The sequence below is a fragment of the Pempheris klunzingeri genome, chromosome 3 (genome assembly GCF_042242105.1).
Source record: "Pempheris klunzingeri isolate RE-2024b chromosome 3, fPemKlu1.hap1, whole genome shotgun sequence".
NCBI lineage: Eukaryota > Metazoa > Chordata > Actinopteri > Acropomatiformes > Pempheridae > Pempheris > Pempheris klunzingeri.
Genome location: NC_092014.1, coordinates 9,699,886 through 9,712,266, shown reverse-complemented (window position 1 = coordinate 9,712,266; position 12,381 = coordinate 9,699,886). Strand labels below are relative to the sequence as shown.

At 41.6% G+C, this 12,381-nt stretch overlaps 1 protein-coding gene across 1 annotated transcript in view; it reads left to right on the top strand.

Moving 5' to 3' along the window:
• hhip (hedgehog interacting protein) overlaps window positions 1-11,677 on the top strand; it is a 33,069-nt gene extending 21,392 nt beyond the window's left edge. The window contains exons 10-13 of the mRNA XM_070828417.1: window positions 763-908; window positions 2,040-2,121; window positions 8,689-8,837; window positions 9,131-11,677. Of these exons, the coding sequence (XP_070684518.1) occupies window positions 763-908; window positions 2,040-2,121; window positions 8,689-8,837; window positions 9,131-9,327 (574 nt within the window). The 3' untranslated portion in view covers window positions 9,328-11,677. The remainder of the gene's footprint in view (window positions 1-762; window positions 909-2,039; window positions 2,122-8,688; window positions 8,838-9,130) is intronic.
• Window positions 11,678-12,381: the final 704 nt, after the last annotated feature.

Here is a 12,381-nt window from a genome sequence, read left to right as displayed (position 1 = left end):
ATGGATAGCTCTATTTTAAAAACATTTTAGTGGCTTTATCCTATTGGCGTTCAAGTGCACCTAATTTATGATTAATCAGAAACATCGTCAGTCTTCTATAGATCAACATGACTCTTCAGTCTGTCCTAGCTCTGAAAATCTTTCTCCTGGCATCGGCATGTGCCAAAGTAAACACAAAGTTCCATCCACGTGGGGGAAAACAAGTTTTATGTTACTGTCACCACTACGGCACGGCCCATTCAGTGTAAATGGAGATTGGACATCCTGCCCTGTGCTGTTCACACTTTTCTTTGGTTTGTAATTCATCCTACTTTGCTGATGTCAAACATTGATGCTTGAGTAAACAAAGGAAGTAAATAGTGGGGGGGAGTACACTATCAGGAGTTGGCACTGTGTTTAAAACAATGTGTGGTCGCTTAATTCTGTGCCTCATTACAATTTGAGGGCATATTGTTGTGGCTAAGCGAAGGCTCCGGCATGATGTTTGTTTTGAAACTAAAAGCCGAGGTCTTAAATAACACCATGTGAGACATAGGGTGGAAATGGAAGATGGTTCGATGAACCATGTTTGAAAAAGTAAAAGTTGTCCCTGTCTCCAGATCTCAACTGTAATTTTCTTGATACTGCTGCAAATTAATTGCATTGTGATTTTCACTTGCACAGTGAATATTCAAGTGTAAGAAATGTGCACAGTGTTATCTAACAGTCTACATGAGATTAACTGTAGTCATTCACCTACTCTATGTGTTCTTTTTGTCTCAGTAACCTGCGGATCCTCCAGAAGTCAACATTGTCAACATCAGCAAGTGGTGAACAGTGGCAGGAGAAAGCTCTTTGTCTGGGCTCAGCTGGTTCATGTGGCTCAATGCTTGTCGGACACATCTTGGGTTTTGGAGAGGATGAACTAGGTTAGTAGGGCAATGATAAGAAAACTACACAGTTAAGCAGCTTCTCTGTCTCTTCTCAGATTTTTAATCTAGCTCTCTTTCACTTTTCTTTCCTCCTTCCTCCCTATATCCACATGCGTGACAGCCATTTGTTAGCATATTTTCTGAAATCACCTTGGGGTTTTACAACATGAACCCTTGACGGCTTGTTGACTTCAAATGACGGATGTCAAAACTATGGAAAAATCATGGCTTAGGGTGATTTTGTGGTATATTTATCAACGGTATATTTACACCATGATGTGGAATTTTCCACTTGATTACTTAAAAGATGTTTGCAATGTTTTTGCACTAACACAGGGTAAAGCATTAAAGCGCTATTGAAAATCTGTGAAAATTGCGACATCTAGCCAACAAGGAGTAACACTAAAAAACTACAGAGAAACTAATACCCCTCTTACTCTACCTCTATGGCACATTCCCAACAGGATATTAAACAGTGTGTACTTCCTTCTGGATTAATTGTCATTTCCATAAAATAGCAACGATAGTCCATATAGCAATTAATGCACAGCCCTTATGGGCCACCTACAATGTGATGTTTTGCATGGGCAGATAGGTGTGTTACTGTTTACCTGGGGGACTGCAGCATCAAGATAAGGTAGGGTGAGCTGAGGTGAGCAGACTAATATGATACAGAACATTTTTACCAGTTGGACCCCGACCAGACACTCACAGAATTATTAGCTGTCAGCTCTGGTGTTTCTGATTAAAATGAAGACGTGATGTGGATCACTCACACAGCCATCAGAAATGTTTTATCACAGTTCTTGCCAGGTCTTGGAGTTATTATTTGACGAGGTATTTAAAGACCCCTGCATTTGATCATGATTTGCAAGTGGTGCAAGAATCATGGAGAGGGTGGGCTTGTGTCCCAAAGTATGGGCTCCACAGACACATGTTTACAATTTGTCCCCTTATGGAATTTTCTTGCGGGCTTGCTCCTCATTAAATTATCCGCCTGGTTCCCAGTCATGAGTATCCAATTGTCCCATTAAACCCTTTCTTAAAGTCCTTGGGCAAGTGCAGCAATGCAGAAGCTTTAGCTACGTTCTCATGTCCTCTCCTTTCGTCCTCTTTATTTCCTTGCAGGTGAAGTCTACATACTGGCAAGCAGTAAAAGCATGGCGCAGTCACACAGTGGAAAACTCTACAAGCTGGTAGACCCCAAAAGGTACAAGCATGCTATACATTTTCTTTTTTTTTAGGTGGGGTGGTTTGTTTCACATTTGGAAAGGGGCTTTGAGTGAGCCATATGCGTGCAGCCATCATATGTTTGTAGACTGGGGAAGCATACAGCTGGGTAAATACCATCTAATGAGACTCCAGCAGCTAAGATGATCCCGCATACAATATATCATAAAAGATCCAACACTCATGCAACTGATGAAATGGATCGATAGTTCAGCACATTTCACTGCCGTGACGTCTTTTCTAGCTCATTTTCCTCCTTGAGTGCTCCCTACTTACACATGTCCACTCCACACACACTTAACATGTCGCTGTGAACAGACCTTTTATGCCCTTCGACAAGTTGTCACATGACCACCTGCCTTGGCCAAAACAAATGCTGAGCAGTAACTGGAGAATATGCGCAGCATTTCAAAATGTTAGTGTAAAGTATTGCTAACAGCAACACTGACTAGCTGGCAGTGTTCACCTTAGTAACTATTGCCTGCTGGTTATTCTCAGAGCGTTTGACAGCAGGATTTATTCTACTCAGAGTAAGGAAAACACAAAGGCACCTGTTGTCAAGCACATTTTATTCACCATTATGTGGACAGAGTTCAGCACCGCTCTAGCACACACACACATGAACTTTACTTTGAGTCGTTCAATCTAGTCTTTTTCCGTGCCGTCTAATGCTTAATTAGTTGATGTTAAACAACTGGAATGTGTGGGGAACATGCGCATGAGTGCAACTTCATAATTCAAATTGTGTGCATGTCACTGCTTCCTAATCCCTACCATATGCATCACAGTATTAGAAATCATTCTGATAGTGAGGGATCTATAAACTGTTTGTGCAAAGCTAAGTACATGTGAAAAACATTTGTCACTCAAGATGAGAAAATATGCAGACAGAGCATGAATTTATCCCACATGATACAGGAGGGATGTATAAGCATTTGCGTCTGATATATTACCCTGGCACTAAGAAAATCACTCCAAACATAAGCAGACTTTGTAATTCAAACCAATTACATATCAAGTTTCGAGCTGAACGCCCACCGACCGTCTTTACCCATCTTCTTGAGACAGTGAGATCCTGCAGGTTCAGGCTGACCTGTTTAGTTCAGTTAGTGAGTCGTGTCTAACTTTGACTATCCCGAATGCTCAAGAAAAAGTCCCAAACGAATAATATTACTCTAGGCTGGGTCAGATTTGATTAAGAGAGGCAGATAAAGCAAGCGAAACAGACTCACAGAGAGAGAATTTGCATGCCTCAGAATCACAATAGAAACATATCCACAGCTGATTATTCCTGGGTGACGACAGTGCCACCCAGGCATTAGCGCAATTAATTACACCACAGATGTTTCAAAGGGGCCCTGGTGGCTCGCTCTGTATTTATGTTTTCTGGCATGGCTGCTGGATGCATTTCTCCCAAAGAACAATTCTTTCCACCATCAAGTGGACTTGTTTAGTCTGTGCGGACCCTGCGGTGTTGGAGCCTTGACTCCTAATACACTCTGGCTTCGTTATTGTGATCTTGTTACAGGGAGGATGGAGAGGGGGTGACAGGGGGGAGTAAATGGAGTAGCTAACGTGTCTGACCTCAGCACGTTATCAAGTCTGGTGGTCCTCCCCTTTTTTTCTTTTCCATACTGCGAGGACATCTGGACCTTAAAGCCCTCACATAAAGAAGTTTGTTTTAGGGTATGGTGGTTTTTGTGGTCCAGTATAGCATCTAGTGCTGTGTTTTGATCAACTGTGTGTTTGGGAACATAGAGAGGGAAAGAGGAACTGTTAGGGAGAGCGGTAAAGGCTTACAAGGAAACATCAGCCATAAAATCCCTCAGCAGTGTTTGTGTAAACATGTCCTGGCCAGATGACTTCATTTCTAGGTATTTGTTTGTCAGTTGGAGTACCCCTCCAATAATAAATAGGCCACCATGCATTTTGAAACATGCTGAATGTGTGTGGTGTGAGGGTGTATGTGTATGTGAGTGAGAGACAGAGAGAGAGAGAGAGAGACAGAGCAAGACGGGGCTTGTGGTATAGCAGTGGGATAGAAATATTTCCAATCCTATAGTCTCTATGTGGACTGTGAAAAGCTCTTCATTAGTAAGTAGACCTTTAAGCTCAAATTCTGTTCACCATATATCATTCTCAGAGGTTAAAAATGGGCATTCGTGCATGTTTATTTTATCTAAAGCAAGTTTATTTGTACAGCATATATCAACATCATGGTAAGATATAAAACACAAGATGCATATAAATAGGATTTAAAAAGAGTAAAATATGTAAATGACATCACGCCTCAGACAAAATATAATATTGAAGATTTTATGTCTGTCGATGCTTGTCTTTTGCTTTTCAATAAGCTTTCCTCTTATATTGGCATTAAACGTACAGTAATTGAGCAAAGCTGTAGCCCTCAAACTGAGTGAAACTTTAATTTGGTTGCTTGGTTCAATTTGGTTTACTCTGCACGTGTACTGTAGGGAGGTATTCATGGGCAAGTTTGGCTACTTCTCAGTCCCTCTGAGTCTGCATTTGATAACATAATTGTTTATACAGGGCGAGCATTATGTTTATGCCAGGAACAAATAATGCTAGAGAGACCCCTTTCTTTTTGAGAGAAGAAACATACTAACAAACAAAGATATTATAATACAGCACAAGGCAGGGATTTGTTTCAGCCCCTCCGTGTATATACATCATATCATATATCATATTTCAAAAGGCACATGTTGCGCTCCATCCTTCGCAGTTGGGCAGACTCGGCCCTACAGTTGGTCGTTGGCAGTAGCTTAATTGTAACATATAGAGCCAGGCCTCCCGCTTATGTGTGGTGTAAAAATGCAATTTGCCTTTCTGTTTGTTGCAGCCCCTCTCCACTAAGAAGAAGGGAAAGCAGCATTATACAAGAATTTTCACACGTTCAGGTTTCTGATTGAATTACAGTGAGCAGAGACCTTAAAAAGACACAGTGAACTTCAAAAAGGGTCCTGGGACCTCCTTTATGAACTGCATTAGCCATGGAAGTCACAAATCACTGAATGTACAGGGGAAGCAGACTGCAGGTGCTCATTTGTGGATATATTTATCTGCATGTGTGCGTCTCTGTGTTTTGTGTGTACAGATATAAACTGTGTGGGTGGTGGGTACACGCGAACATGCACATCTGTGAGCCTGTGTGAGCGTGTGGTACGCTGGCTCCCAGCACGCTGCAGAAAGAAGCCTTTTCTTTAGTTTCCTATCCCTCCTAAATCTTCCTACATCTCTGCTGTGGTCCTCCTCTTGACAAAGCTGCTTGCCAGTCGCACTGAATAGCCCTGGCTCCTACAATACACAGTAAATTTCTTGCACAATTAAAACAAGGAATGAAGCTACAAAAGAAGCCCCCAAACAATGGAGTCGGATGACAAAACAGCAAAAGAGACCACACTGGGCCGTTTGATTAAGCCATTGTTAGGGCGCACAATGTACACCACTCCACAGCCCTTTTCTCACATATACCTCATGTCAATCAAACAGGCCCTGCGAGCCAACGAGCTAAACACATAGATACACGCACACAGTGACAAACATAATAATCAAACAGATCAGGAATAAATCTGAGGCAGAGCATCCACACCGCTGTGAGGGCACAGACCTGAATGGATGTCAGTGTTAAAATATGTTAATGTTCAGCTTCCCCTGATGTAATGACAGAAGGAAGGGCAGTTTTAGCACAACACGCCAGTCGTAACCTGCATTAATCTTCCTCGTTCTCTGCCACATCCTTCCAACAACTAGCATGCTTTGCTCACTTTCCACACTACTTTCGGTTTTATAATGACGTGATCTGCGTTTTATGCAGCTTTCTGATTTTCCTCGTCACCATCATCCCTCTCTGTCCATGTAACTACCTCATGTGTGAGCACTGTCGCCTTTCTCCCACTCCCTCGCTTTCACACATACACCACCCCTCCCAAAGTTGATAAATTCCCACAGTGGCTGTTGACCCAGCTGCCTTTGTCAAGTGGCGCTACCAGCAGGTGCTGTTTTCACAGCCACCCTGGCAGTCGTACAGACTGTTTAGTAGCGCTGCTGACCCCTGCCTGCTATTAACAGTGTTAGCTACAGACCCCCCAATCCTCCAGGGACTCTTACTCTTTCTCTCCCTCACTCTCTTTCTGTTTGCTTCCCTCCTTCGCTCTTTTTTTTAACTACATGCAGCCTGCAACAACAAAAGCCAGCACGGATGGAGTCTGGAGTTGGGTGCTGATGGGAGCATGGGAATCAACCCCCCCGCCCTCCATCCTCCAATTTTAAAGCAACTTTAACGCACACACAGCGGCAGTATTGTCACTGCGCACTGCCATCAGTCAGTGTGTCTGTCAGAACATTTGCAACACATTTCTCCCACTAGGAAGTAAACACTCAGAGCACAGTCAAATAAATACAATTATCATCACACAACATCGCAGTTAGTCATTTTTACTTAAAGCTGATGAGACTCGACAAACCAGATCAACGTTTCCCCGCAGTAGAATACTGTTTAAAGCACTGCTGATTTCAGATTTGATATACAAAATGATGACGCTGGTCATAACCTCCATTTAGTTTTGGTTTCTACTCCTGATTGACCATTTGCTCTCTAGCCATGATTGATGAGCCCTGTTCTGCCACGGATTAAGCATTACATGTATACACCCTCACACACACTGACCTCACTACTCCTGCTATTAGTGCTCTTATACGCATCAGCTCACAGGAGTTACCGTGCCTGTGTGTGAGTGTGTGTCCTTCAGTGTCCAGCAAGTTGCGATGCCTCATTAGCTTTTTTAGCTCAGCAGAACAGAGCTGTTTACACATCCATGTTCCTCCCTCTCTGTCTTTTACAACACACACACAGATAAATGTGTGTATGTGTGGGCTAGTGGGCAACAGGCGGTAACAGACGCTTCACATTTGAACTTGATTACGCACTCCCTGTATTATTTCCAGATTTGTAGAGCGTGATATGAAATAATTCTGTTTCAGCCCATTTGCTGATGTGCGTGTCTGGATGTTTGTCTTAATATGGAATGATCACAATATGTTTCTTTGGTGTTGAGACTTGACGCATATGGTGTGGAGATGTTTGTGAGTGTCTGCACTTTCCAAATCATGTTTATATGTGCGGGAGCCCTGCATTAACCCTCTGTGTTGTTTTGGTTTTCACGTTGGGAGTATTTAAGGAAAACATGAGTCAAAACAATAAAAGCACCACACTTGACATGAGTATTATCCCAGCTGTGCAGTTTAAATCCATCTTAGACAGGAAATTCTGACTCGCTATGTATTGACAGTATACAAAAAAGCTACCAGTACATCAATGAAAAATCATTGGACAAGGAAATTTCTTGACGTGCTTCACAAAAATAGTCTGAATATCATCTGAGATCATAGACACAACATTTGACGGCAGATTTGTTGATCCTTCTTGTTCCATTCAAAAATAGCTTTACAGTTAACAAATGGCTACAGCTATCGCAATACATCAAAATGAAGAGTTAGATGTTTAAATAGAACACGTTTCATGCAGCACTGCCACAAATCATAGTATAGTATTACTGTGTATCCCAGCCAACAGGAGTGTTTTTGCCCAGTCCCTGATTTGTGTTTATCTGTTTAGCGAGATATTTTTAAAAAGTCATGAATGGATTTTGCACGAAACTTTGTGGAAACTGTGGTGATCTGGCACATAAAAACCGATGTGTGTTGGTGGGTGTGACCTCTTACTGAAAGGCTCAAACCTCCAAACAGGCTAATTTAATGTAGTGCGCCTAAAAGCAGGCGTAAGAAGAAGGAAGCCATCCATTACTGTCCCAATCAAACAACCTGTGTACCCTGGTGAAGTCATTTCTGTTTTGGATGTAACACAGCCGTGCCACTTCCTCCACTTGGCACAGCAGCTGAGCACAGAACAAATACAGAGCTGATTAGTCGTGTACTCTTACTAGGCACGATTCTGAAAATTTAAACACATCTCGTCTCATAACATGAAATCATCATTAAGTTACAGTATAATTACACACCTTTACAGCTTTGCCTGTATTTCCAGTACAGTCATTATTAGTGAATGTTTCTGTTGCTTTACTTAAGACCCCCCAAAAATAGAGTTTGAGACATGTCAGCAGAAACAGTTGTGATTTTTCAGGGGTTGTGGTAATAACCAATTTGGCTCATTATTATTGAAGATACGCACGATGTTTATCCTAATTTAAAATAATGAGGGCATGATTTAACCTTTTGACCTCAAAGGCAAAGAGTTTTTTTTGTATTTGCTGCCTTCAATGTTGGATTTATTTGTTAAAATATGTCTCTATTACATACAAAAACCATTGTTTTCAAACTATATTCTCTAAACAATTTGTGTGATTGCTGTTGTGTCACAATTATATAGTGTCATTGCTTTATCAGGGTGTGACTTTATTAAGACATTCACTTTAATATTAAATTAATACTAAGTCCTACTTTCTGTAATGCCATGTGTCGCTTGTGTCCCCCACATATTGACTTTCCCTCCTTCTAACAACTGTTGCAGGCCTCATGCCCCTAAGGAGTGCCAGCGTCAGGTGGAGCCTCCCGAGCTGCTGATGACAGCTTGTTCCAGACACTGTAAGAATGGACACTGCACTCCTACTGGCAAGTGCTGCTGCAGCCCCGGCTGGGAGGGCCCCTTCTGCCGAGTTGGTGAGTGCCTCCTAGATTTTTGTGTCTGCTGCTGTCAGAGTAGTATCATCATAAGAATTCTGATTCTGATTCTGATTCTGATGTGGACATCCATTCGTTGCTCCTTTCCAGATGTGTAAATGAGGTGTAGTAATGCACATGCACAGTATGCCTTATAAATGATAAAAAAAAAAAAGAGAAAGTTTGATCTTCTGTGACTTAAAGTCTGACTGAAAGCAGCTCATGTGTCCTTACATTTTTTCTTACTTGACTTTTGACCACTCTGTTTTGTTATCTTCTCTCTGTGGCCGTAGCCAAATGTGAACCAGCCTGCCGTAACGGAGGAGTGTGTATGGAGCCCAACAAGTGCCTGTGTAAGAGCGGCTACTCTGGGGCCCAGTGTGAGAAGAGCGAGCGGGGTATGCCCAACGACCAGGAGAAAGACGGCATACTGGACCACATCATTGACATGACCTCGTACCTCCTAGACCTGACCAGCTATATCGTATAGGAGTGAGCAGAGGGGGGCTGCTCCCCGCTGTCATCCTCATTTGACACAAATCTACCTACCACCACCAGCAGACTCTAACGAGGTGTCCTTAATATGGCCTCTTAATCTCCCTCACAGGCACCTACACACATTCTCAGACAGACACACGCAAATACACACAGGACCCCTGTCAGACTGCTTTTCATCCTCATCACCATACCGAACTCTTCCTCTTTCGCCTATAAGCTACTTGCTCTTGAGCACCAGGCCTGGCATCCAAGCCGTGTTCACGTTTCAGAGAGACCTGCAGACAGCAGCGAGATGATTGACTAGCATGGCCAAGTTATGGAAGTTCCACAAAGACATTTCCTCCGTCGTTCAGAAAACGCTCGCACACAGCTGACTCCACAGGCACAGGAACTCCACAGGATCAGACCATATTAACTCAAGACTTTGGATCTGTTGCCTTACTTAAGACCCCTCCCCCCCAAAAAAAAATGGAGTTTGAGGCATTTCACCGGAGACAGATGATTGTTCAGGGGTTCTTTAAGGATTCAAAATTGTACGGAGTGGCGTTGGCTCAAGGTCCACTTTGTTCTCATGGTCCATTCAAAACCCATAGAAATAAATGTCTACACACACACAGACTTTGAAGGAACCACCTGCACCTCTGCATCAGTCATAAAAAAAGCTGAGAGGCCAATAAGCGATGTGGGTCACAGAGAAACCGCAGTTTGCTTTGTGCTACACTATTCTAAAGGCACTAATACAAGAGAGATGAACCATGTTGTCTCGCTTATGATGTCGTATTTAGTTTGTGGGTACATTGTCATAAAAAGCTATAACAGTGTACTGTATGTATACTTTGTTTTGCAACACTCTCTTGCCATCAGTGCACAGAATGGATCCACAACAGAGGACTGTCACCGACACAGAAACAGGAACGAAGGAGTGGGAACATTTTGTCAAAGCCAGTTTCACACAATCTGAACGGAGTTTTTGGCTCCTATGCACTGTATTCATGTTTTGTTTCATTCACTTTATTATTCAAAATGAATTTGTCATGAAGCGCAATGAGAGTAGTTTCACATACACACACACACACACACACTCACACATACTATCACAGGTGTGGTTCAACTCCTTTCATTGCGTCACACACTGAAACTGAACTCAAAACTACAAAGGGAAGAGATAGCGCAGCGATGTATATTTCCAATAGAGCTTACCTAAGTACTACTTAGCATTGCAAAAAAAAAAAAAAAAACTATAGCATTACTATTATCATAGAGGAGGGTTTATTTTTTTAAGCGTAATAATATATGGGAGAGAATGGTGTTTATAGGAAGCAGTTTTACACTAAGCTTGTCAGTTCATGTCATTTCATGTTCTTGTACTTATACATATGCAGCTTTTTCCTCTGTTAAGAAAGACACGTGAGGTGCGTAAACGTAATGCATGTCTGTGCCTGCATGGAGTAATCCAGAGCAGTTGGCTGAGTCCATCGAAGTCTTTCCCCTGACATGTGGTTTCATTACCACTGTCAGAAGTCCGCCTCTGTTGTGAAATGATCAAAGTTCCTGTCGGGCCACCAAGTCACTGTAGAAGCCGTTCACAGTCAGAGGCAGATCTTATCTGTGGAGAGCAGACTTGAGATTAACCTAAAGATCTGTCTAATGGAGATAAGTTTGAACGTTACACTCTAATGAGCATCTGACTCTTAGAAGTAGTCGGAGAGCGGTTCGACACAGACTGGGATTGTCTGGAGCCACATTAATGTGTTGTGTCTTTTCAGGTGCCAGACTGAAGTTCACACAGATGCAGCACACCCACATGCATGCCCATATTCTCTTAAACTAATAACTTATCTTATTAGGAACTCCACATTTGATCTTTTGCCATTTCAGTTCCATAAAACGAGTCTTGACAGAACCATCAGTCATTGTGTTAAACAGTTTTGAAAGCAAACAATCGCGGTTTTGCTCACTACTCAGCTTTTATTTTGAAAAACAAGTCTCCAAGTATCACGGTCGATTGGCGTTCAGTGTCCGTAAAGATGTATCTGTTCTTCATCTCCCGCCTCGCTTGTGTTTGCTGAAATAAATCAACTCTACCTGGTCAAAATGGAATTCATGCTGTAAAATGGAAAATTATAATTTTTTTAGCACTTAATGTGAAAGTTGCATTGTAGCTGCTGAGACGGCGTGGTGTGAATAGAATAACCATTTTCATTATTTAAGTAGTTACACAAATAAAATAATTATTTAAGTTCTCTATGTTGTTTTTACCATTGTACTGTATGTGACATTTTTTATTCCTGTATTGTAAATAAAACTAGGGATAACTTTGTTTCTCTACAGAAATATCAATATGTCTATTAAAATTTATAGCATGTCTGAAATATTTGTCTCTCTTTCGTTTTTGGTATTCAAGTTCCCTATGTAATTCAGTACTACACTAATATTGAAAAAGTTGAAATTTCCGTGAAAAAAAAATTAAGAAAATATTTATTCATTATTCACGTATCCCTGCAATCGTTACTCTCCATATATCTTTGATGAATTGTGAGCTTGGCTGTTTTTCATGTTCAGTTGCATTGTCCCTCCAGGTTACACTAATAATTACAGTATTTGGAAGTGTATAAATTGTATCCATTTCCCCTCTAATTGATACCAAATTTCACAATTCCTACCAGATCACTTCTTCCAAATTATCAGGATGTGAATCCTAGAGCTCCTCTGATGACGATTTAGCCTCTGGGGAGAAGGACTGATGTTTCTGGGCTTCCGGTGTAGCCAGCAGATATTCAGATGACCAGATGACGTTTCAGCTGATGTCTGTAAACAAATATCATCAAATATATCATCAATATATCTGAGCCATTTTAAGCACCTTTCTATGTTGGCTTATGATGGCTGGGCTAGATCTGCTGAGGAAGGTCATGCAATATGATCGAAAGCTTTGGAATAAGTATACTAAGATACTTGTGAAGCTTGTGGCCACTTTGCTTTGCCAAACTGCTGTTTTCATGGTAAACGATTAATTTTCAGTTTCTACTTTTAGATTAACATTAAC